Below are 26,288 nucleotides of genomic sequence, written 5' to 3' on the forward strand. Positions count from 1 at the left end.
ATTTAGCTCTTCTGCCATTTCCACGTTTTCTGTTGTTGTTTCCCCGCCCCCTCATTGAGTAATGGGCTGACCTGGTCCTTGGGCCACATCTGTAAGCGGCTGCAGTCAAGTCTGACTCAGCCAGCAGGCCCACTGGTCTCACTGGGGCCACCCTGGGAGGGAGGAGGCCAGGAGAGATGGCGGAGTCTGGTCTTTAATCAGAGAGAGAAGGGGGGGTCAGGCGAGGAGGGGTTTGCACTCTCTCGACAGGGTTCTGTTTATGACTACTCCCGTGACATGTTAATGAGAAAGCCAAGTAACCTGAAGCAAAGCAGAAATCTTCTGCAGGTCGTAGCCGGGCTGCCTCCGCCTGGACGAGCAGTGAATTCCCGTTTCCTCTTGGGGGTGCACAGCACTCAGCCAGCGAGGAGCCTGGAAACCAGAACCATCATGGTCGTTAATAAGTGAAAACCATCCCTATGTCTATGGGGAACATCCAGAGCAGGAAAGACTAAAAACACCACTGACTGGGGACTGCTGGGAGTCTCCAGCATATCTCTTTGTGACAGGTAAAGAAAGCCTGGGAATTTGGAGGGTTTCTAATGGTGTTTTCCCCTAGAGATATCAGGGTTGTCAGCTCTGTTGTGTCAAACCATGTGTTTTGGGAGTTCCCGCCTTTGTGGAAGGGGATGGTGAATCTTCAACAAAGGCCCATTGGACGTCGGACTTAAATAGAGATCGACCAAGAGGAATGGAAACCCAAAGTGTTTTAAAGACTCTGCCTAAGGGCTGTCTACACACACAACTGCACCTATTTAACCAAAGGAGTGATTCTAAATTGATTTACTTAAGCTGGTGCTAAAGTCAGTGTGGGCACTCTTATTTCAATTTACACCAGGCTTGTTTTGGTTAAACCTTGGCTGGGCCACATTTAAAAATTACACTGACCTAGCTACGTCGCTCAGGGCTGTCAAAAACGTTATGCCCTGAGCACCATAGTTCAGTTGGCTTAACCCCCGGTGCAGACACAGCTAGGACAAAGGAAGAATTCTTCCACTGACCTATGTACTGCCTCTCAGCAGGGTGGATTAACTACAGTGATGGAAAAACCCCTTCTGTCCATGTAGGAAGTGTCTATGCTACGATGACACAGCTGCACAGCTGTAATGTAGACCTACCCAGAACTCAATTAAGAACGGGCTTAAGCTAAACTGGTTTAACTGAAGCAGTGTGCATTTGTGTGTAAACACCCCTGAGGGGATGTAATGGGAGAGCTGCATGCATGGGCCTAGTGAAATTGGAGCAGGACATATCTATTTTAGGTACTTATCTGGCCCCTGTGACCACAGTATCTGAGCACCTCACAGTCTTTAATGTATTTATCCTCACAATACTCCCGTGAGGTGGGCAGTGCTGTTAACCCCATTGTACAGGTGGGGAAACTGAGGCACAGAGAGGCTTAGTGTCTTGCCCAAGGTCACACGGAGAGTGTGTGGCAGAGCAGACAACTGAGCCTAGGTCTCCAAAGTGCTAGGCTAGTGCCCTAAGGACTGAACTGTGCACACTGCTGCTCCTCAGTTTAACTCCCGCCACTCTAGACTTGCGTTTGCAACCTGGAGTCACTTCTCCCAGCGGGAGGGGATTTGTGTCTGGACACACATCGGCTCGCACCAGCATACGGAGCCTTTGACGCCAATGCAAGCTGAGCCCATAGACTGAGCCTGACTGTCCCTTCTCTGTCAACAGCTCAGCGTTCACTCTCTTGATCCTTGTGCTGCGGCCTTTTCGCTCACTCTCTGGGACCCACAGCATCCCCTGGGTTGGTCAGGGCTGTGTTGCTCTGCCCTTTAATTGATTTATATGTGTATTTCAAATAGCCTTCTGGCCCTTAGTCATCCGGTGCAAAGAAGCAAAAAAGGGCACAGATCCAATGGGTTTTTTCCCCATTGCTGGTCTCATTTAATGCTCTTTGAACCCCACCTTGCCTAGTTCAGGCTTCTTGTCCTCCCTTCAAGTCCTCCCTTCAAGTCCTCCCTCCCAGTCCTGCCCCTCCCTGCTTATTCACTCCTTTCTTAGCACCCCTTCTGCTGAACCCCTCATGGCAGCCTCCTCTTTCCCTTTGGCTGCTTCCCCCACCCCCGTCCTCGCATTGGGGCCGCTCACACATTCTCCACCCAAACTGCTTTTTGGTGGGAAATGGGTTTTCCGTTCAGTGTGTTCCTTCTCCAAAAGTGTCTGGGCAATGGGTCTTTTTCTCTGAGAACCTGAGCGCCTGAGAACGGCAATATTCCCGCTCCGACACGCCCCCCCGCCCCAGGTCTCAGGTGCTTCACATGCCCATCCTCTTTTACGCACCCGCCTCCCCAGCCAGATTTCATGTCCCATGCTTCACCATGGCCACACAGCTGCCCCGAAGCGCCTCCACCCATGGGCATAGTTTTGAGGGGGGGAGGCGTTGCCCCCCCAAACTGCAAGCCTCAGGCAGGTGCAGAATTTGCCCCTCACTCCCTCCCTGCCTGGCCCCATTGGTCTGACTGGAGCTGCCAGTCAAACTACGCCTATGCGTTCACCCCTGAGAAAGAGGGGAGAAGGTGCTGGGGAAGCAACATCTCAGCCATGGCCCCATCTGGGATGGGGAGGCGATGGGACAAATGCAACAAAGGGGATATAAGAGAGAGTGGATGCCCTCGGGTCGCCTCAGCCAGCTCTCACTGCATCCGACCTGCGTCTGGCTCGGCGGTGCCCCCCACTGGGGCAGAGGGAAGCTCTGCTCCCTGGGGGCCGTGCATGGCTCAGCACACTGGGATGCAGAGAGACACCCCCTTTCCTGTCGGGCTGCAGGCTGCGAGCTTGTCTGTTGGCAGGAGGGAGGGAGGAGGGTGGGGAGGTGTCGAGGAATGGAAAGCAGAACCCAGCAGGCGCGGAGCCGGCTAACACATTTTCATGTGGGATGCAGAGGTTCGAGACAGTCAAGTCTTCCCCTTTCAAACAGCGTGTGGGGCACTGTTAGAGCCACAGGGCACGGACGGGGTTAAACGAGCTTTGCACACCTCCAGATGGGGAGGAATAGCCAGGAGTGAGGGATTAACGGCAGTGTCTGGAGGGAGGCCTACGGGGCTGTTGGTAGCAAACTTCCTACGCGCACCTCGGCTCCGACACACAGCTCCCTGTTGTCCCACTCGCCCTGCCCCATAGTCCCGACCCACACCCCCTGCTGTCCCAGCCCTGGGCTCCTCCCACCCCAGCTCTGCCAGCCCCCCTCAGTCCCCACCCACACCCCCACTGTCCTAGCCCTGAGCTCCTCCCCTCCCCCAGCTCTGCCAGCCCCCACTCCCGACCCACACCCCCCGCTGACCCAGCCCTGGGCTCCTCCCACCCCAGCTCTGCCAGCGCCCCTCGGTGCCGTTCCTGAAGTTGCTGGGTCACACCCCACCCCAACCGTCTGCTGCTGCCCTGGTGTTAGCCCTGAGCCTGCCAGCAAGCACCTAATGGCTCAGGTGGAGCTAATGATCTATCTATAGCCCAGGGCACAAGCGCCGGCTGGAACCCAGCCATGAGCTCCAGCTAGGGAATGCCCCACAGGTTGGGGGCTCAGTTGGCGTCATGGGCCAAGGTTGGGTCACTCCTTTTCCTATACAAGCTGGTGTCCCTGATTCTCTGCACCAACGGGTGATGTACCGGGGCTGGGGGTGGGGGGGTGTAGAGCTGGAATCTGCGCTGGGGGGCAAACCCCGAACGTCCAGTCGGCGTGTCATCAGCACCAACAAGGAGCCAGAGCTGAGCACCAATGGGACTTGGGCCCGTCCCCCTGCCTGCATCCAGTCCTCCATCCTCCCCGCAGCTTCTGGGGGTGGGGATCGCTGCCATTGCCCCCATTTTACAGAGACACAGAGAGAGGAAGGGACTTGACCAGGGTCACCAAATGGGTCATCGTGTCTTCCGAGCCCCCTCCTCCCCTGGGCTCTGCTCCATGCTCCAGGGAGTCCTGTTTTGTAGGCCTGGAGAGGCAGTGCAGGGGCTGGGGCGAGGGGGAGAAGAAGGGTCTGGTCCCAGCTGGAAGGGGCCCTGGGGACAGGAGTTGTCAAGATCCTGCCCCGCTCTGTTAGGCTCTGCTGCAGACCAGGCTCTGCCCCACCCCTCCCCTGCCCCATTGTGGCCTTGTGCTGCCCAGCCCTCCACATCCTGCACCATTGCCTCCCTGCCGCATGTACACTGTGCCCCTGGGTCACACGGCGCCCCCAGCTGGTGCCCCTTGCTCATTGCAATCCGCCGTCCCATGGCCTGGCCGAGCTGCTCGGTGGCCCTGCGTGAGTCCCACCTCTCTGCTGTGCACACTGCCTCGGAGCTGACGAGACGGCCTCTAAGCCTGGCTTGCATCCTAGGGGCAGGAGTTTATTAACAAGCGACGGAGGCAGCCCACGGAAGGCAGCGCTCAGCCAGCCCTCGTTAGCAGGGGATATCGCTCTGCCTAGACCGACAGTCACTTCCCTTCCACGCACGGATCTGCCATTTCCCTCGGTGCCTAGCACGGACATAGGGCTCTGAGGACCCTCCACTATCTAATGCCATGGGAGTCCCTGAGCCCCCCATCTTGCTCCCTGCTTCTGGTTGGGGGGCATCCCTGTGCTGAGGACTTGGGCCCCGTTCTAAAGCCCGTTGGCTCCGCTCCGTTAGCGGGTGGAGGCAGTGGTGGAAAAGCAGTCGTCTGGGGGATGAGGAAACTCAAAGGGGAGGACGTTGTCTCCCGGAGAGCTGGGCGGTGGAGGTGGGGCAGGACAGACAGTGGAAGAATGGCTGAGATTTCCTGCACGAGCTGTCAGCATGGACGGCTGACTAACTGGCTTCAAGGAGTCGGGATTTTTTTTTTTTTTTTGCACTGCTAATCGCCCTGCATTGCACTGGCTATTGAGCCTTCATTAATCTCCGCCCTGCTTTGCAGCCAGCCCGAGTGACTTTTGGCAGGTACACAAAGCGGGCTGCGAAACGCAGCCCCTCCGGCCAAAAAAATTACCATTCGCAGCTTTCGCCAACTTTTGTCCCTGTGTGGCAGGGACGCGGATTAAGGAATTTCTCTCTCTTTGATGCTGCTTCTCTGCCCCTCCTCCCGCACTGATCTGTCTGTCGGGTCGGAGCCCTTCCCCAGCTCTCCGTGTGCTCTCTGCCTTATCGGTGCAAAACTGAATCCAGGGGCTGGAGACTGCTCGGGCTGGCCGGCCAGAGCCCTGGGTGCGGCAAAGCTGTGCCCTGCACCCGTCACACTAACAGCTGAGCTAAACTGCCCTGGAATCACTGCAGTCACGAGCGCTCCACCACTTCCTAAGGAGCGTCTACTCCACTCTCCGGCTACTCAGGCCCAGCCACTCTCCCATGGCCTGCCACCCTCGGCTGTTCCCCCAAAGCCTCTGGGTTCCTCGACCTGTTTCTGGTGTTCCAGCTCAGCAATGCCATCCGGATGGCCTGGGTCGCTGTGTTTGGGGGAATCCCTTTCCACACCCAGCCAGCGCTGTGGGGCACCGAGGCAGCGCAGACCCTTGTCTGCCCATCAGGTTGGGCTGGAGTTTTGGGTGAAGGTTCAGGTCAGGTCTTACTTTACACCACTGCTCCCAGTGAGCCCCATTAGTTACCCTGGTGTAGATACAGCCTTTTCCTATTGGAGTTCCCCTGGATTTCCATTAGTGCCTCAAGTGCAGAATTTGGCCCCACTCTCTACAGAGGGCGTCCAAGCCTGCCAAGGAGCCCCGTCCCTGCAGATCTCACTAGCGATGGGTTATCTGAGAGGAGAGAGTTTGCTTCCTTGCCTCCTCTCCATCTGCGCTGCCCCAATGATAGCGTTGCCCCATGGCTTCTCTTAACTGGGAGGGCAGGTTCAGTCTCTTTGGCCCACTTGGTGCTCTGGCTCTCTTCTGCCAATGCCAACAACATGGGACACCAAACCTCCTGTGGCCACTGCCCAGCAAGGGAGTGGACTGCCACTCCCCAGGGCTGCTGAGCCAGATGGGGGATGGCTTTCGGTGACTCCCAGCCAGGCGGGGATCGGAACCAGGAATCAAACGATGCATGTGCCCAATTTGTTGCAGCTCGTAAGTTCCCAGGATGGCTCTGGTCCAGAGTGACTGAAGACCTGGTAATTCTTGGTCTCTGTTTATCTGGTAGACATTAGTCCTGGGAACAGAGGAATTGCCAGACAGAGTCAGCCCAGGGGTCCATCTAGCCTGCCATTCTGTCTGACATAATGGCCAATACCAGCTGCATCAGAGGCAGGTGCGAGAGCCCTGCAGTAGGGAGTTATAGACTCAACCTCCTCAACCCGGGGGAAACTCCTGCTAGTGTTTAGAGGTTTGCCCTGAAAAAGGAGGGTTTCTTCGGTTATTTTTCTTATAACACTGGATATTCTTGTTGTCCATGCAAATATCCTATTCCTGGATAGGTTTAATTCCTGATTAGCTGTTGGCCACACTGATATCTTGTGGCAATGAGTTCCACCGGCTAGGTGTGTCTTTTGTGTTCCTTTGTTCAGTTTTAAATGTGCTGCCTTCCATTTCCCTCAGGCTCTTTGCTTTAGGCTGGGGCACTCCCTGGAAAGCACTGACCAGGGCTTGGGGAAAGACCAGAGAGGTACAAAACACCTGAATTTATTAAGGTGGCCCAATGTTAGAAACCAGGACCACTTGTATGACTCCCTGCCATGGGGAATGGACACACGAGGTGAGGGAGGCTTTGGCAACTGGGAAGGGTATGGGTTTGGGGCAGGAGAGGATCATCCCTGAAGGGGTGAGGAAGGGTCTGGCAGCTGGGGGGGATGCTTGTCACCAGTGACGGTGTGGGATAAGGCGGAGGGCAGGAAGCTAGGTGGTAGCAGGGCAGAGGATCAAGCTGGGGATTGGGGCACAGGGAGGGATTGCTGTCTTTAGCGTCGCTCTCCCCCTGCTCCCTCTTTCTGGGTCTCTGCATAAGAGGTGGGCACAGCTAGTATTGGGGGAATGTCAGCCAGGTGCCTGGGGGTTGGGGGGTTGGCTGCCTGTCTCAATCCTGCACGGTCAGTCTGGAAATCTCTTTTCTTCCCAACACATCCCAGCCTGAGGGCACTGCCCCACATGGTTCCCCAGGGAAAGCAAAAGCCGGCTCCGCGGGGCTCTTCCTGCCCCTCGGCAGCTTGCAATTAGGGGTCGTGCACCCCATGGAGGGAGAGGCGCAATGGGAACGGGCTTCAGAGGGGACTCAGGGAGCAGCCAGAAGGGCTCACTGGGGCTCACAAGCTGCTTTCCACAGCCTGTGCTTTGGTTGGCTCTCCATTGCTCCACCTTCACGTTTGTTGCCATGGCAAAGAAATGGAAGATGGAGATTGGCAGAGCTAGTCCAACATGCAAATACCGACGGAGGCGGGGAAAGAATAGGCCTGGCTGGCGCCCCCTGGTGGCCTCACCTGCCCTTTCTCAGTACTCAGCAGCTTGTGCTTCACGCTTGCCTCGCTTAGCACAGTGCCCCAGTTCTGGCTGGGGTAGAAACCCTACTGTGCCTCACTCAGCAGTCCTTTGGGTGACAGCCGCGACCCCCTTGGTGACTCTAGGCAGCACGGGCTGGGAGCTAAGGTGCCCAAGGGAACCCCAAGGTCTGTCTGTGCCCAGCAGCCACAATCAGGAATCCCCTAAATCGTCATTGCAACCAAGTCCTGTGTTTCTCTGCCTCCAAGCACACCCGCTGCCCCTCGGGGCTCAGCCGAGGGGAGCCTGTGTGCTTGCCGAGACCCCAGGACGTGCACCAGGTGGCTTTCCCAGTTAGTTTGGGTTATTGTGGCTGGTGAGTGGCAAATGTATTTAAAAATTCTTTGGTGCCATCAAGTGGACACACTGTGAAGTGCGGCTTTAAATGCTCCGTCACCGGCTTGCCGCTCTGTCCGGTGCCACCTCCATGGCAGGGGGCTTGAAACCCTGACACACAGCGAAGTGCAGGTGTTTGCTGAGCAGCGCAGTCCCACAGGAGCGAGCATGGGGCAGCGGGCAGCCGGGACAGAGGCAGGGCTCGAGGTAGCTGAAAATGCCCCATGCAGACTCCGAGTCAGTGTGAAGCAGGCCTGCTTCCTGGCGCTGGCTGGTGTCTCTGCACCAGGTGAGCACAAAGCCAGACGGACGTGCTCTCCTTTCTCCCCAAGGCAGGGGAGACTCCACGGGGGTGGGGGAAGGGCCCGGGAGAGAAACCGAGGCCCGTGTTTTTCCATCCGAGCAGCGAGGGAGCGTGTGCGGGAGAGGAAGCGTAATGACTGCAATTACAATCTACCCTCATTATGCTGCAGTGCGCGATGCAGCGTGGGGGGCTGTTTTGACAAAGGCGCAGCACGGAACGGGGGCGGAGGGCTGGATAGAGATATTCTGGGGAGCCTTCCTCTTTTGTTTAACAGCACGTCAACCGAGAGACGAATCCTGCACGGCACTGAGTACCCCTCAGGTGCCCTTTGGCTCCAGGAGGCATGGGGATCGCTGCACGGCCTGCTGAAGGCATTCCTTGGTCTGGAGAGAGCCAAGGGCTGGCATATGCATGGTCCCGGCTGCACGTCCCCAGATGCTTGGGTGTTGTGCATTCCTGTGCGTGGAGCCTGTCTCCATTTCACGAATGCAGCGGGGAATCTCACGCGCGGTATGATGGGCTGATGCCAGCGGAAACCCCTCGCCTCCACGGACCTGGATTCTGCTTTGGTTCTGGTCATGAGAGAAAACTCTGGGTTAGAACCACAGTTGCCAACTTTCACGCGGTAAATAAGCACCCCGACTTTCACAATAAGCCAAAAATCAGAGAATCAAAGAATATCAGGGTTGGAAGGGACCTCAGGAGGTCATCTAGTCCAACCCCCTGCTCAAAGCAGGACCAATCCCCAGCTCAGTCATCCCAGCCAGGGCTTTGTCAAGCCTGACCTTAAAAACCCCTAAGGAAGGAGATTCCACCACCTCCCTAGGTAACGCATTCCAGTGTTTCACCACCCTCCTAGTGAAAAAGTTTTTCCTAATATCCAACCTAAACCTCCCCCACTGCAACTTGAGACCATTACTCCTTGTTCTGTCATCTGCCACCACTGAGAACAGTCTAGATCCATCCTCTTTGGAACTCCCTTTCAGATACTTGAAAGCAGCTATCAAATCCCCCCTCACTCTTCTCTTCTGCAGACTAAATCAAGCTAATCCCATTTCAAAACAAGGCCAAAACAAGCCAATCCCTAAGAACCCCAACACTCTACGTGACTAGATCCCCCCGGCATGCAATCTGGGACTGTGGTGGGCCCACTGTGCACCCCTGACTCTCTCCCCCCCCACCCCACCCCCCGGCCCCTGCTTGCTGGGAGCTGATCAAAAAAAGAAGCCACAAGCTACAAGCCAAGGTTTGCATGCCTGGTTAGAACCCAAGCTGCGGTCTGTCTGACAGATCTCAGCCGAGACCTGGCGCTGCTCCGCTGAGGTGAGGTCTCCTCATAGAGGGTAGCAATATTTTACTCCCCCCGTATTGCTCATGGTCTCCTCCCCCTCCCTCTGCTTTTCCAACCCTGGCTGCATTGCGGACCCAGCGGCCTGATCGGGGTCCTGTTCATCCTGCTGCAGAGCAGTCAATGAAGTAAATCCAAAAAAAGGGGAAAATCTGGCTTTTTTGGTCAGACGTCTTATGTCATCCATCTCCCATCCCCTATCTCTGTCCCCCGGGGGACTCTCTTATGTCTCTCTCCCTACAAAGGCATTAACACAGAGAGGCCATCCCCAGAGCTGTCACCTCTCTGTGTCCCGTCTCTCGTGAGGACTCAGTCCATTGCCTCCAGTAAATGGCTTTCGTTCCTGTGTTCCCTTGTACTGTGGCTGCTGCTGAGAGCCCTTTGGAAGCTGGCTCCGTCACTCACGTGGATGTGCATTGGCCCTGTGGTTACAGGATTTGGCTGGGAACTTGAGAGTGCCCAGCACCGCCACCGACACCATATGTGACTTTGGGGGACAAGTCACTTCCTCTGTCTGGACCTCAGTTTCCCCATCTGCACAATGGGAATAATGACAGGTTTCAGAGTAGCTGGGAATAATGTTATTTCCCCCACATTACGGGTGTTGTATGGTGCTTAACAACCCCAATGAGAGAAGCTAGAGAAGAACCTAGAGAGAGAGAACTGTCTGGTGGCCCCACCTTCTCCCCCACTCCAGTAGCCTCTTGCTTGTGCGGACAGGAGATGCAGATCCAGCTGTGTTCATTCACTCCACTTCATGTCTGCTCTGAACTGAATGTGGATTTTGGCAGCTGCAGGCTGATGTCTCCTGGAGAGAGAGAGATGTTCTCAGGGGCAGCCCATTCCAGGTCTGCATGCTGCAGGCTGGCCAAGAGGGGTGTGAATTCAAACCAAGGGGGATATGCGCTGCCTAGCAAAGATTGTCGAGGAGGAAGGGACCAGCTGGTGACAGATAACTGCCGAGGGCACTGACCACCAACGAGTAATCGGGAGCCAAGGCAGACAGATGAACAAGCTGGTGGATGGGAAACTTGCTGGGGGTCTGCTATCTGCACAGGGACGCTTCCAGAGGGGTTAGAAATGAGCTGAGATTTCTGGGGCCTTATCCGTGGCCATATGTCCCACCTCCATCTGCAGCACCCATGTGGACAAATTGGAGACAGTCCAGAGAAGAACAACAAAAATGATTAAAGGTCTAGAAAACATGACCTATGAGGAAAGCTTGAAAAAATTGGGTTTGTTTATTCTTGTGAAGAGAAGACTGAGAGGGAACATGATACCAGTTTTCAAGTACATAAAAGGTTGTTACAAGGAGGCGGGAGAAAAGTTGTTCTTCTTAACCTCTGAGGATAGGACAAGAAGCAATGGGCTTAAATTGCAGCAAGGGTGGTTTAGGTTGGACATGAGGAAAAACTTCTTAACTGTCAGGGTGGTTACGCGCTGCAATAAATTGCCAAGGGAGGTGGTGAAATCTCCATCATTGGGGATTTTTAAGAGCAAGTTAGACAAACACCTGTCAGGGATGGTCTAGATAATACTTAGTCCTGCCTTGAGTGCAGGGGACCGGACTAGATGACCTCTCAAGGTTCCTTGCAGTTCTATGCTACGATTCTATGTGTCCCACCTCCAAGTGACCCACCTTGGGTCAGCGCAACAGCCCCCTCGATAGCCCCGCGGGATCACCTCGCCAGCCCCTCCCCGCAGGACCCGCTCATCACCTCCTCTGTGATGCACGCAGTTGGGCCTCTAACTTGGTCCTTGAATCTGCAAAGCCCCACTCCCACCCCAGCGCCGGCCTTTCCCAGGCCAGGAACAATGATCCGCTGTTGCTCTCTAAGCTGCCTGCAGCCAAGGTCCCTTTCGTCTCATGCTCGTTTCCAAATGACTAGCGACACCCGGCAGCACTCCCCTGGCACTGCCCCAGCATCTTCCCAACATCAAACAGGAAAGTGGGGGGGGCGGACTCAGATCCGAGGACCAGTTTGACCCATGAGAGGGTGAGGCAGAGCTGAGGCTGCAGGAGGGGGGGAAGCTTTGCAGGGAAAGGGGGTGTGTGGCTGCGTTTCTATTGGAAATCTTGCCGTGCTTGGGGGTAGTTGAATAAAGTCCCCAGGGTCTTCCACGGAACTTCTATTTGGTGCCGTTGGCTCCGGTTCCCCGTCGTGTCCCAAGCCTCAGCTCCTTCCAGCAGCCATGCTGAGGGGAGAGCCCAGAGCAGGGTGGGGGGTGCTGCTGAGAGTGCCCCCGTAAATCCCAAGCGGCGGAGCTGGGAGGCTTTCCGTGCGCCGGCCCCGCGGCGTGGGGCTTGGCTGGGGGTGCCGGCTGGCAGCACAGCGAGGGATGGGCACGAAGGGAATCGGAGCGTTTGTGAAACAAATCTCAGCTTCCAGACTCCATCTTCCCCCCACATCCCCTCCTCCACTGCAGCAGATCCCGGGGCCTGGGACCTGCCTCCACGGCTCCCCAGCGGCTCCACGCCCAGGCTGGCTCAGGGCGAACCAAGGGGCCGATGCCCTGTGGGCCCCAGGGCGAACCCAGCCTCCCCGGGACCAGCCTGGGGGTGGCAGGGGGAGGCTGCGTGGGGCAGCATGGGTGACATGAAACAACACACATCACCACAAATACACACAGCACCACAAATACACACCAGCGCGCAGCACCACAAATACACACCAGCGCGCAGCACCACAAATACACACAGCACCACAAATACACACCAGTGCACAGCACCACAAATACACACAGCACCACAAATACACACCAATGCACACCACCACAAATACACACCAGCACGCAGTACCACAAATACACACCAATGCACACCACCACAAATACACACCAGCGCGCAGTACCACAAATACACACAGCACCACAAATACACCCCAGAGCACAGCACCACAAATACACACAGCACCACAAATACACACAGCATCACAAATACACACCAGTGCACAGCACCACAAATACACACCAGCGCACAGTACCACAAATACACACAGCATCACAAATACACCCCAGTGCACAGCACCACAAATACACACAGCATCACAAATACACACCAGTGCACAGCACCATAGGTACACACAGCACCACAAATACACACACAACAGCGTGCAACCCAAGCAATACACACCAATACACAGCACCACAAATATACCGCGGCGGCCAGCACCACAAACGCACGTAGTCACACCCATGTCACACCAACGATCACAAACACATGTGCTACAGCTACGCACCCCTCACACGAATACTCCCCAGCGTCGGCACTGCCGAGTCTCACACATCCCTGGAAGGAGACGCAGGCCCAGTTGCTCGCAGACAGGGTAGGGCTACATTTGGGCAGAGAGGGGCAGTTCCCAGGTCCTGTACGTGCACCTGCGCTGGGAGCGAACGGGCGGCCTCTTGGGCTAACCGACGCGGGTGCAGACCTGGGCCTGTGCCACCGCGGACACAGCGCCGTCTGGGGGCACCAGCAGAGCGAGCGTAGGCAGGCCCAAATGAGCGGGGAGTCACAGCTCCCCGGTCCAGGCCAGCCATCCGCCCGACGCTCACACGCACACGCTCCGGGACTGTCACAGACCGAGCAGCGGGACTGTGTAGAAGTGTCAGATCCCAGCCTCTGCGCCACGAAAACTCAGGCCGGCTCCGGTTCACACCAGCCGAGGACGCTTGCCTCTGTCATGTTGGCCAGACAGTGTCTCGTCTCTGCGTCTGCACTGTGCTTGGTGACTCCAGTTTCCACCTCTGGTTTCGGGTCCCTGACCGTGCTTGGGGACGGTGTGCTCGGGCTCTGCCGCTCGCCTGCTGGCGCGATTGTTCTGAGCAGGGTTGCGCAGCAGGCTAGCTTGGCGTTGCTTTTGCTTTGTTCTTCCCCCTGACTTGTATCACTGGCATCTTTCAGTCTGGGGCGGGCTTGGGTCAGCTGGGAAGTTCATGGCGTCTTTCTGTCGCAGGAGGAGCCCCAGTCCTGGCCCCGCAGCCCGTTGCTGCTGTACAAACACAGAGCAAAGACGTGGTCCCGGCCCCAGAGAGCCGACAGTAGAAGGGGGGTGTGGTTTTGTTGGGTACTGGGAGCGTCTAGGAACAAAGACTGCAGGCCACACTTCCACTGGGGGGGACTCTGCCCTGGGAAGCAGTGACACTGAAAAGGGCCTGGGGATCGTGATGGGTAATGAGCTAAACCTGAGCTCCCAGAGCGACTCTGTGGCTGAAAGGGCTGATGCGAGTCCATGACGCATCAAGAGGGGAATCTCCAGTGTGGGCAGAGAGGTTATTTTGGCACTGATGTGACCGCTGCTGGAATCCAGGTCTGGTGCCCACGGTTCAAGAAGGATGCTGATAAATTGCAGAACGTTCAGAGAAGAGCCACGAGAAGCAGTAAAGGGTTAGAAAACAGGTGTGAGACTGTCTACAGTGATAGACTTACGGAGCTCAGTCTTTACAGAGAGAAGGGTGCGGGGTGACTTGATTGCAATCTGTAAGTACCCACATGGAGCATAAATATTTAATCATTTAATCATTTAATAATTAATCTTCAGTGTAGTAGAGACAGGTCCAACACCATCCAATGGCTGGAAATTGAAGCTAGACAAATTCAGACTGGAAATAAGGCCTACATTTTTAACAGTAAAAAGAAAAGGAGTACTTGTGGCACCTTAGAGACTAACCAATTTATTTGAGCATAAGCTTTCGTGAGCGACAGCTCACTGCATCGGATGCATAAAAGTGGAAAATGCAGTGAGGATGTTTTTATACACACAGATCATGAAAAAATGGGTGTTTATCACTTCAAAAGGTTTTCTCTCCCCCCACCCCACTCTCCTGCTGATAATAGCTTATCTAAAGTGATCACTCTCCTTACAATGTGTATGATAATCAAGGTGGGCCATTTCCAGCACAAATCCAGGGTTTAACAAGAACGTCTGAGGAAGGGGGGGGGGGGGGGACAAGGGGAAATAGGTTACCTTGCATAATGACTTAGCCTCTCCTAGTCACTCCCAGTAAATTCGTTAGTCTCTAAGGTGCCACAAGTCCTCCTTTTCTTTTTGCGAATACAGACTAACACGGCTGCTCCTCTGAAACCATTTTTAACAGTGACAGCGATTAACTGTTCCCAAGGGTCGTGGTGGAGTCTCCAGCACGGATAATTTTCAGTTCAAGATGGGACGTTTTGCTAACAGCTCTGCTCTAGGGATTAGTGTGGGGCAGGTCTCTGGCTTGCGTTCTACGGGAGGGCAGAGGAGATGATCACAGCGGTCCCTTCTGGCCTTGGAATCTCTCAAAGTACCTTCGAGAGAGACCGAATGAATTTTTTCTGCTCCGGTGCTTTGTGGCAGAGGGCTGATTTGCTGCTTCGGCTGAGGTGGCCCCAGAAGTGGAATATTCCTGTCTGCATGTTGGTTAGCGGGGGGAACGGGCCCAGTTCTGCTCTGCAGCTGTGGTTGCTGGAGTCCTGTGGGTGTGGGGGGCGTTGCTGGCGGAGTAGCAGCTGTGCGGATTGCATTGGGGTTTGGTCCCAATCAGCGTTGTCAGCTGTTAGAGTTGGGCCCCAGACTTCCCTCCTGTCTGGCGGCACGGGGGGAGAGGGGAATCGGTTATAGTATCAGTTAATGTTGGCAGTAGTTTGATGGGGGGGGCGGGGTTATCTAGCGAGTGGAGCGAGCAGAGATGGCAGCAACCTGCCACGGGGTCCGGAATGGACCCCGCTGACAGATGGAAACGGAGGCTCCAGCCCCAAACGCAGCACGTGCCCTTATGCTGCGGGGGGGGGGGGGGGGGCGTACCCCCGGGATGGGGTCTGTCTCCTTCACACTTTGGCTGTAGGTGTGGAGATCGGCAGGCAGTCGGCCGTCGGCCTGCACTGTTGCATTTTACCATGTAGACGGACCTAGCCACATCCCCAGGCCACAGGCCCCGTCCACAGCAGCAAGGACCACGCTGGGGCTGATCAAGCACACAATAGCCACGGCCCCAGGCCGACACGGGGGCATTAGCAGGGCCCTTACAGTGGGGCTGTGAGCCTGTGACCTCCCCGCAGCTCGTGTGGGGCTCCCCCTCCATGGGGCGGGGTGGGGGGGTGTTAATATCCTCATGTGCGTGGCTTTGAAAGTCAGTGTTGAATTAGCCCAGGATGTGCGGCCCAGAGCGAGAGGCCCAGGAATGCGCCGCAGCTGTAAACCATGGGCTCCCGCCGTGGCTCCAAGCTACATCCCGAAAGGATTACGTAAGCCTGGGGCGGGGGAGGGTGAGCTGATGGGGGGGGGGCAGATTTTGTTATTTCCGGGGGGGAGGGGGAACGCTCCAGCTTCCCAGAGGAAATCAGATGCCATCAATAATTCCTGTTCACTCCCTAGGGGGACCCGTCACTCTCTCTGCATCGCACACGCCCCGACACAATTCCATACACAAACGCCCGGCACTCACACCCATGCCCACGCCCCGACACAATTCCATACACAAACGCCCGGCACTCACACCCATGCCCACGCCCCGACACAATTCCATACACAAACGCCCGGCACTCACACCATGCCCCAACACAATTCCATACACAAACGCCCGGCACTCACACCCATGCCCACGCCCCGACACAATTCCATACACAAACGCCCGGCACTCACACCCATGCCCACGCCCCGACACAATTCCATACACAAACGCCCGGCACTCACACCATGCCCCAACACAATTCCATACACAAACGCCCGGCACTCACACCCATGCCCACGCCCCGACACAATTCCGTACACAAACGCCCGGCACGCACACCCATGCCCACGCCCCGACACAGTTCCATAGACAAATGCCCGGCACTCACACCCATGCCCACGCCCCAACACAATTCCATACACAAACGCCCGGCACTCACACCATGCCCACGCCCCGACACAATTCCATACACAAACGCCCGGCACTCACACCATGCCCACGCCCCGACACAATTCCATACACAAACGCCCGGCACTCACACCCATGCCCACGCCCCGACACAATTCCATACACAAACGCCCGGCACTCACACCATGCCCATGCCCCGACACAATTCCATACACAAACGCCCGGCACTCACACCCATGCCCACGCCCCGACACAATTCCGTACACAAACGCCCGGCACTCACACCCATGCCCACGCCCCGACACAATTCCGTACACAAACGCCCGGCACTCACACCCATGCCCACGCCCCGACACAATTCCGTACACAAACGCCCGGCACTCACACCCATGCCCACGCCCCGACACAATTCCGTACACAAACGCCCGGCACTCACACCCATGCCCACGCCCCGACACAATTCCATACACAAACGCCCGGCACTCACACCCATGCCCACGCCCCGACACAATTCCGTACACAAACGCCCGGCACTCACACCCATGCCCACGCCCCGACACAATTCCATACACAAACGCCCGGCACTCACACCCATGCCCACGCCCCGACACAATTCCGTACACAAACGCCCGGCACGCACACCCATGCCCACGCCCCGACACAATTCCGTACACAAACGCCCGGCACTCACACCCATGCCCACGCCCCGACACAATTCCGTACACAAACGCCCGGCACTCACACCCATGCCCACGCCCCGACACAATTCCGTACACAAACGCCCGGCACTCACACCCATGCCCACGCCCTGACACTTCCATACACACATGCCCTGTATTTATATCCACGCGCACACACTGACCCACTTTCACACACCCACCCTGCACTCACACCCATGCACACGCAGACTCACTTCTATACACACACACACCCTGTACTCACACCCGTGCACACACAGACTCGCTTCCATTCACACACGCCCTGCACTCACAGCAACACACGCCCACATACACATGCTGCCACACTCTTGTACACACTCCCATGCACACACCACCCACCGCGCACACGTTCTCTCAGACTCACCCATAACCGTTCACACACCAAATTTCCGTCCATCCACACTAACACTCATGTGCACGTGCGTGCACTGACCTTCCTTCTCATTCACTCATGCACACACTATTGCACGTGGCACACACAAACACACCGCTTCAGTATACACATGTTGTTACCCCCAAACATACACGCTTAAAAACACGCGCACACGCGCGCGCACACAGTCTATTGCACAACACGCCTAGTGACTTGCGCACAATGCCGTCCACACGTCAACAGCCGTGCCGCACAGCACTCATACACCCCCACTGCTACCCTCTGGCTCTTTGTCTACCACCGTCTCTGCGGTACCAGGTCTCTGTAGTATCTCCATTGGGTTGCATGGCAACAATGAGACATCATTCTCCATCAGCCCAGCCCGTGGGTCTCCTTACTCGGGTCAGCGTCAAGACAACGCCTACAAATTCAATGCCTTGTTCTCCCTTGTTTCCCCCTTTAGCACCCCTGCGACTTTCAGTTTCCCTAACTCCTCTCCCATCCAGTCCCCACCCATGGGTGCTCTTCTCCCCCCCCCTTCTTCCATGGCTCTCATCAATTTCTGATTGCTCCAGGCCTAGTGTGGCATGCACAGATACACACGGGGGCCTCCCTTTGCACACTGCTAGCCTTGCACTGCACTATTCCTGGGCCGGCTGTCTCAGCGGGCTCATCTCCTTGGTCCGTCAGTCGTCCTCCCAGGTGCACCCCCAGAAACAGTCACCAGCTCTCAGCACATACTGGATAATGGTTTCCTTGCCCTTGGGAGGGTGTCAGGCCAGCGGGAATTGGTTGCAATGGTGTAATGTGTCTGTCTCGTTTTCACTGGCTCAATGTGCGGCTACGCAGTGTGCTGGGAGGGTGGAGATCTAAAATGAGGCAGGACTTTTCCGCTCCACCTTGCTCCTGTAGATGAATTTAGCTCTTTAAAAACTCGGCTGTTTGTTCAGATGGGGCCCCGGGGAGTTTGATGGAGTTACTCTTCCACAACTTGGGTCATTCACATTACTCACTGTTACTCCCCAGACAACAGCTGAAGTCTCAGAATATCCCATCAGTTCATCGGCAGCCTCAGACTGACAGGGGCTTTCCAGATTCACGGCGGATTCCCACCTCACACACCCACTATCCAAGTTGCCCCCCTGGGGCGCCAGCACATAATGTCCCTTGAATTTTTCCTCTGCTCTTGCACAGATTTGGGCTCACGCTGAGCACCCCAGCCACAAAGGGAGCGTCTTCCTCTCCCGCCTCTGACGGCTGAGCTGAGATCTGGCTGGTGCTCTCTGCCAGGGAGAGGGGTGGAAGGACGTGGGAGCTTCATGGTCAATGTCCCAGCTCTGGTTCTATCCCTCCTGCTTCTGTTCTCCATTGGCCTCCTGAGCTCCAGAATTGAGAGCAGAGGCCAACTTCCTCCCCTCCCCCCGAGCCGAGCAGATGGGTCATGTCAGACCCCTCGCAATCCTTCATCCGCTCAGACATGTTTATTATCCACATGTGTCTGGAGAGAAGATGGCTTGTGTCAGCACAGGCCAGGAAGGAAGGGAGGGGACGTGAGCGAGTCTTGCCGGTTGCACATGGGGCCGTGCCGCGGATGGGAACTGCAGTGGCATCGCGTGGGTTAAACGCAGGGCTCGCAGGAGGGTACCATCGTCCTGTTAATCCGGAGGTTTCTTGTGACAGACATGACGGCCATCTGACAGCGCCCATCTAGGGGGTCCATGGGCTGCAGGTTTCTGGCTGCGGTGCCAGGGGGACTGACACCAGATGATGTGGTGTGACTGGAAGGCAGGTGCACGTCCTCGCTCCTTCTGCCTGCGTGGAAGTCCCATGGTGTCCACACATGCAGACGTGCGCATCAGGCGAATCAGTGCATGGCACCTGGATTTGATCAAACACTTTGCATACGTCACGTAACACTGACCTGTATCCAAGGCCAGGAAAGAGCCATGCGGGGAGGTGAGTGGGCAAATGCAGGGGATTTAATTCCTACACGCCTGGCACTGGACCTGCCATGAGAGGAGTGGAGGGTGTGTTTGGTCGGGTATGCCAGAGAGACAGGACATCTGACTCCATGGGCCATTGGCCTGACCCAGCATTGCAGGGAGCCAGGGCACCAGGCTCGATGGACCATTGCTCTGTTTCTTTATGGCAAGTCATAATGTCCCTGTGTTATTTTAAATGGAATGGGACAGATCCTCAGCTGGTAAAAACTGACATCGCGCCATTGAAGCCAGTGCCGTGGTGCCGGGTCACACCTGGGGAGGATCTGGGATGCACAGCACTGAAGACATATCAAGTAGGGCCAAGCAAGTGGATTTGGATGAAGTGAGAACCAGCCCCGAACTCCAGTGCAGAATTCAGCCGAGGAGATCTCAGATACGAGCCTGCAAAATCCAGGGTGCTGAGCTAGCCTTCAGGGAAATGTAGCTGACTCTGTTCCTGCATTCAGTCAATGGCTTGGTCTAAGCTACAGAGTTAGGTCGACATAAGGCAGCTGGAGCGGGGACACTGACAAGAAGGCCGGCTCCCAGCTCCCCAGCTTTGCTGCCACCCAGGCTCCTGGTGTGGGCTGCTGCCCCCTGGGGTCCCAGCTCCCCGCTGGGAGCACGGCAGCTGACCGGACTCTAGGCGTGGATCTCCCCACCGGAGGCAAGAAGCCACGGGCGGCTTCTCCCTGTACATAGGTGGACTGAAGATTGTAGTGTCGACATGCCCAATGTCATGTGCCCAAGGGCAAAAGCCAAGAGATCCTGTAAGAGTCGATCGGCCTGAGCTCTTACTGCGCTGTGTGTCTAATAGACTGTGCTCCGGAGATGGGCCTTCAAGCCAGCGTTTGCCTCAAGCAAACCCGCTTCTTGCACCACCCAGGTTCTCAGCCAGCTGCCACCGAGGAACCCACTTGCTCTGCCCCAGGAGGCGTGGGAGGAGGGAGAGAGATTTCCCCTGGCTTCACTATTTGCCATTGTCCGTGCAGAATAAGGAGCCTCGCCTCTTTGGTTTCGCAGCGTGAGGGCTGGTTGTTAAACACAGTGTACGTGTAACCGGCGTGACCCTCCCGTGTCAGTAAAGCCCAGCACAGGTACGTCCCCGTGCAGCACTCCCAGCATGCCTCAGTTCTGTCTTCCAGCTTCCCCCACACTCACCTTGTCAGTGCCCCCCAGCCCTGACCTGCAGCCCCCCTGCTTTTCCAGTCGTAGCCTCCCCGCCCAGAGCTGCACCGATGCACCTCCATTCTGACTTGCAGCCCCCCTGCTTGTCCAACCTGCCCCCCCGCAGCCCCCCTCCCCCTTTCTGCTGATCCCCTCAATAGTGGGTGCTCACCACCCGCCAACCACCCGACGATCAGCTGGCAGTGGGCAGGAGGCGCTGGGGGAAGGGGGTGGGAAGAGGTGGCGAGAGTGGGGCCTTGGGGGAAGGGGCGGGGTGGGGGCATGGCCTCGGGGGCAGAGTAGGGGTGGAGCACCCACACGGCAAGAAGAAAGCTGGCACCTGTGTGGACAGACACCGGCTGGGGGGTGAGGCGAGACCCACTGGCCCATTTGACTTGTGGCCGAGATCGAACTCAAGCCCAGGGTCCCAGAGGTCGCGAGGGAGAATGGCTCGGCGTTAACCCATCGCACCAAGAGTGCCGTGCGGCCGCTGGTCAACCCTCCCGTAACGCGGGGTGGACACGGCACCTCCCGCAGCCCCAGGGAGCCAGCTCCTGGAGTATGGTGGGACGTGGGCTCGCAGCGGAAATCCTGAGTGGGGCTTGGAGAGGGGCTGTCTCCGGGAGTCCGCCGGGGGGTCCTTTCCACAGTCTGTCCGGCCTTCGCTCGAGCAGGAATGCCGTGCGTTTTCGTGTCTCTCTCCCACAGAAGTGGGGCCAATGGAAGGCCTTGCCTTCCCCACCCCGTCTGTCCGACATCCTGGCACCAACAGCTCCCCAGCACTTTACGAAGCGGTTTCCTTTCCCCTTTATGCTGAGCCCCCCGAAAGCCTAAACCTGAGAGCTCTCTTGCCCTGTAGTGCTTTTCCTTCCCTCTCACGTGCGGGCTGCTTTGTTAGTGGCGGGCTGTCCCTGAGCGCTGGGCTACGCGCGCTGATTTGTTGTCGTAAGGTGCGCCGGAGGGCTGGGCATTCATGTTGCTGTAGGTGGGTTAGGCATGCCAGCCACCGTCCGTTGCTGTGGGCTTGCTCATGACCGGAGGGTCGCTCGTTCGCGCGGGGCTGAGCGCCTGGTGTGTTATGGTAGGGTTGCTTATGACGGAGCAGAGCCCCCTGGATTTGGTCCCACAGCAGCTGCCGAGTTCACCCCCCGCGCCCCAGAGCTGTGCTCCAAAATCCCCGCTTTCATTTGAAAACAATGGAGTTTCCAGGCTTCGTGGCTAGGAGGAAACCTCACAAACAGGCCACGTCGGCTCCCCCACCCCGCCCCAAGCGCTGCCTGACAGTGGGAGGGGTCGTTCCCTGCATCGGCCCAGAAGCCACAGAGTGCGTTGTCTGTGTAAAGCCCCCTCCTCCCCCGGAAAGAAAGCCTTGGGTAAGGGACGCCCCAGGGCTGACCTGGGCCCCTCTGGGCTGGTGCCGGGTGCCCTGGGCATCGTGGCTGGGAGTGGGGCACCAGAGGGCAGCAGGGGCTGAGGATCTGGGGCTCAGACAGTGCTCGGCTGGGGCTCAGCCTCTCGGGTGTGGGGACAGACCACGCCGGGCCTGGCCTCCCAGCCTTCTGCAGCCAGCTCCCCCTGCGCAGCGTCCCCCGCAGGCAGGGCTGGGGGTGCCCGGGGCACGGCCAGGGTCGCTCGCTCCCTGCCTTGCGGGCTGAGCGCTGCCAGCGGGGCGGAGGGACAGCCGGCGGAGCCCTGGCCCCCTCTGCGATCTGTCTCTGTCCCTCCCCTCTGGCTCTCGGGTCTCTCCCCAGCCGTGTCTGCCCGTCTCGCTGACTCTGGTGCTCACGGGCACTGCCCGAGCAGGCCGGCTGGCCTGCTGCTTCGGCCGGTCCGTCGGGCCGCGCTCTGGTCGGGGGGACATCCTGGGCCCAGCCCGACCGGGAATGACGGACCCTCCTGCGCGGGGCTCGGGGGGAGGGCAGAGGAGGCGGCTGGCTCCAGCCCTGCCTTGGCCCCCACCCCATCCCCAGCAGAGAGGAGCCGCCAGACTGGTGTCAGGGACGCGGTGACCAGCCTTGGGGGTGGAGGTCGGCCGTCCCCCTGCTCCCGCTGTGCAGCGCCTGGCGCGCGCTCTGCGGCTGCTCAGAACTCGCGCCACCACCCTGGCCCAGCCTCTGGCACCTGACAGACGGGCAGCCATGACGACCCCCCCCCCCCCCCGCCGAGCTACGATTCCTCCTCTCGGCTCCAGTTCCCTGTCTCCCCTGCCCCTCCATTCCTCCGTCTCCCCATCCCTGTGCCCCATCCCCTCCCCCTCCGTTCCCCCCTCCCATCCCCTCCTCCATTCCCTCACCCCCGTGCCCCATTCCCTCTCCCTCCATTCCCCCACCCTGTGCCCCATCCCCCCTCCCTCCATTCCCCCATCCCTGTGCCCCATCCCCTCCCCCTCCGTTCCCCCCTCCCATCCCCTCCTCCATTCCCCCACCCCCGTGCCCCATTCCCTCTCCCTCCATTCCCCCCTCACCCATCCCCCCTCCCCTGTGTCCCATCCCCTCCCCCTCCATTTCCCCCTCCCCATCCCCTCCTCCATTCCCCCACCCCTGTGCCCCATCCCCTCCCCCTCCATTCCCCCCTCACCCATCCCCCCTCCCCTGTGTCCCATCCCCTCCCCCTCCATTTCCCCCTCCCCATCCCCTCCTCCATTCCCCCACCCCTGTGCCCCATCCCCTCCCCCTCCATTCCCCCATCCCCCCCTCCATTCCCCCACCCCTGTGCCCCATCCCCTCCCCCTCCATTCCCCCATCCCCCCCTCCATTCCCCCACCCCTGTGCCCCATCCCCTCCCCCTCCATTCCCTCATCCCCCCCTCCATTCCCCCATCCCTGTGCCCTATCCCCTCCCACTCCATTCCTCCATCACCCATCCTGTCCCCCATCGCCTCCCCCTCCATTCCCCCATCTCTGTGCCCCATCCCCTCTATTCTCCCATCACCCCATCCCTGTCCCCCATCCCCCCCTCCATTCCCCCGTCCCTGTCCCCCATCCCCTCTCCCTCCATTTCCCCATCCCCCCCTCCATTCCCCCATCCCTGTCCCCCATCCCCTCCCCCTCCATTTCCCCATCCCCCCCTCCATTCCCCCATCCCTGTCCCCCATCCCCTCCCCCTCCATTCCCCCATCCCTGTGTCCCTCCCCTTCCCTCTCCCGCTCCATTCCCCCATCCCCATCCCTCCATCCTCCTCCCTTTCCCATTCTTTCTCCCCAGGCCTGATCCTGAAGCCCCCAGGCCCTGTTGAGGCTGGTGGGAGCTGGGTACATGGAGGGCTGCCCAGGTCAGCCCCACAGCCCTGTCCCACTCCAGGGGATCTCAGGCTCCCTGTGAAACTGGCCTGCAGAAGTGACAGGCTGTAGCATTCATGTCGCCCTGTAATGGGGATGTGGCCCACGCCCCTCCTGCTCTAGCCGTGGTCAGTTTCTCTGCTCCACGGTGCTCCACCCCCCCGCCCATGGTCCTAGCTCCCCGTCCACACCCAAGGAGAGGCCCTGCCCAAGCCCCCCGCTCCCCTCTAGGGTCTCTCCACAGGCCTTCCCCTAGGGACGCGGCCGCATCCCGGTGACCGCCCCCTCCCCTCTCCCCATGCAGGTGGAGCTGTCCGACGGGACGTCCCACACCATCACCGACGCCTACGCCGGCAAGGAGTACATCATCCAGGTGGCCGCCAAGGACAACGACATCGGCACGTGGAGCGACTGGAGCGTCGCTGTGCACGCCACGCCCTGGACGGAGGAGCCCAAGCACCTCACCACGGAAGCCCCGGTGGCAGGTGAGGGTGCCAGGCCCAGCCGGGACGGTGCAGCAGGGCCCGGGGGTTTGACCCCTCTCCTGCCAAGGGCTTGGCATCACCGCTGCTGCACAGCTGAGGGGAGGCGGGGAGGCGGGCCCCGCGAAGGGTGGGGAAGGGGGTTGCCCAAGTTCACACCACAAGGAGCAGAGTCGGGAAGAGAAGCCAGGAGTCCTGGCTCCCAGCCTCCTGCTTTGACCACTAGACCCCACTATCCTCCCAGTGCCGGGGACAGAACCAGGAGTCCTGCTGTCCAGTCTCTAATCCACTAGACCTCACCCTGTCAAGCTGGCGCACTGCCTCATGGGAGAGCTGGAGGCCAGGAGCACTGGCAGTCATGAGACTGAGTGAAAGCAGCCCAGGGCCCCCGGGGCCCTGCCCTTCCGGTGGCAGCAGGTTTCAGGATCCAGGTGCAGGGGGCAGTCCCCAGCTCCTGGAGCTATTGTTTCAGGCTCTCTGCATACTCAGGTAGGCATCAGTTAACTTAGGGCACATTTTCAAGCTTTTCTCTGCATCCATGAAGGACAGAAACACATCACTTTTCAATGGTTTCAGAGTAGCAGCCGTGTTAGTCTGCATCAGCAAAAACAGTGAGGAGTCCTTGTGGCACCTTAGAGACTAACCAATTTAGTTGGGCAGAAGATTTCGTGGGCTAAAACCCACTTCATCAGATGCATGGAGTGAAAAATACAGTCAGCAGTTTATATATACAGCACATGAAAAGATGGGAGTTGCCTTACTAAGTGTGGGGTCAGTGCTAATGAGGCCAATTCAATTAATGTGGAAGTGGCCTATTCTCAACAGTTGACAAGAAGGGGTGAATATCAAGAGAGGGAAAATTACTTTTGTAGTGTTAACAAGGGCAATGCGATCAAATTGCCACTTTTAAGTCTGTTATTGAGTGTCCAGAGAGAGTGAAGTGTTATGATTCCTGACATCTGATTTGTGTCCATTTATTCTTTTGCGTAGAGACTGTCTGGTTTGGCCAATGTACATGGCGGAGGGGCATTGCTGGCACGTGATGGCATATATCACAATGGTAGATGTGCAGGGGAATGAGCCCCTGATGGTGTTTCTGATGTGGTCGGGTCCTGTGATGGTGTCCCTTGAATAAATAAGCAGACAGAGTTGTCACCGGGGTTTGTTGCAGGTATTGGTTCCTGGGTTAGTGTTTTTGTTGTGTGGTGTGTAGCTGCTGGTGAGTATTTGCTTCAGGTTGGGGGGCTGTCTGTAAGCGAGAACTGGCCTGTCTCCCAAGGTCTGTGAGAGTGAGGGACCGTCCTTCAGGATACGTTGTAGATCCTTGATGATGTGCTGGAGAGGTTTTAGTTGGGGGCTGTAGGTGACGGCTAGTGGCATTCTGTTAACTAAAACCTCTCCAGCACATCATCAAGGATCTACAACCTATCCTGAAGGACGATCCCTCACTCTCACAGATCTTGGAAGACAGACATCAAGAAGTGTAACATTCAAAAACCAGTAGGAGAGCACTTCAATCTCCCTGGACACTCAATAACAGATGTAAAAGTGGCCATTCTTCAACAAAAAAACTTCAAAAACAGACTCCAAAGAGAAACTGCAGAACTGGAATTAATTTGCAAACTGGACACCATCAAATTAGGCTTGAATAGAGACTGGGAGTGACTGGGTCACTACAAAAAGTAATTTTCCCTCTGTTGATACTCACATCTTCTTGTCAACTGTTGGAAATGGCCAACGTCCACCTGGATTGCATTGCCCTCATTAACACTACAAAAGTAATTTTCCCTCTCTTGATATTCACCCCTTCTTGTCAACTGTTGAGAATAGGCCACTTCCACCTTAATTGAATTGGCCTAATTAGCACTGACCCCCTCCTCCCCCCACTTGGTAAGGCAACTCTCATCTTTTCATGTGCTGTGATATATATACTGCTTACTGTATTTTCCACTCCATGCATCTGATGAAGTGGGTTTTAGCCCACAAAAGCTTATGCCCAAA

The 26,288-nt window shown here is 57.4% G+C and overlaps 1 protein-coding gene across 4 annotated transcripts in view; it reads left to right on the forward strand.

Moving 5' to 3' along the window:
- CNTFR (ciliary neurotrophic factor receptor) overlaps window positions 1–26,288 on the forward strand; it is a 454,874-nt gene that overhangs the window by 419,632 nt on the left and 8,954 nt on the right. For all 4 annotated transcript variants that reach the window (XM_048850260.2, XM_048850258.2, XM_048850259.2 and 1 more), the window contains one exon: window positions 24,110–24,290. In XM_048850260.2, coding sequence (XP_048706217.1) covers window positions 24,110–24,290 — 181 coding nt within the window. The remainder of the gene's footprint in view (window positions 1–24,109; window positions 24,291–26,288) is intronic.

The sequence above is a fragment of the Caretta caretta genome, chromosome 5 (assembly GCF_965140235.1).
Source record: "Caretta caretta isolate rCarCar2 chromosome 5, rCarCar1.hap1, whole genome shotgun sequence".
NCBI classification, from domain to species: domain Eukaryota; kingdom Metazoa; phylum Chordata; order Testudines; family Cheloniidae; genus Caretta; species Caretta caretta.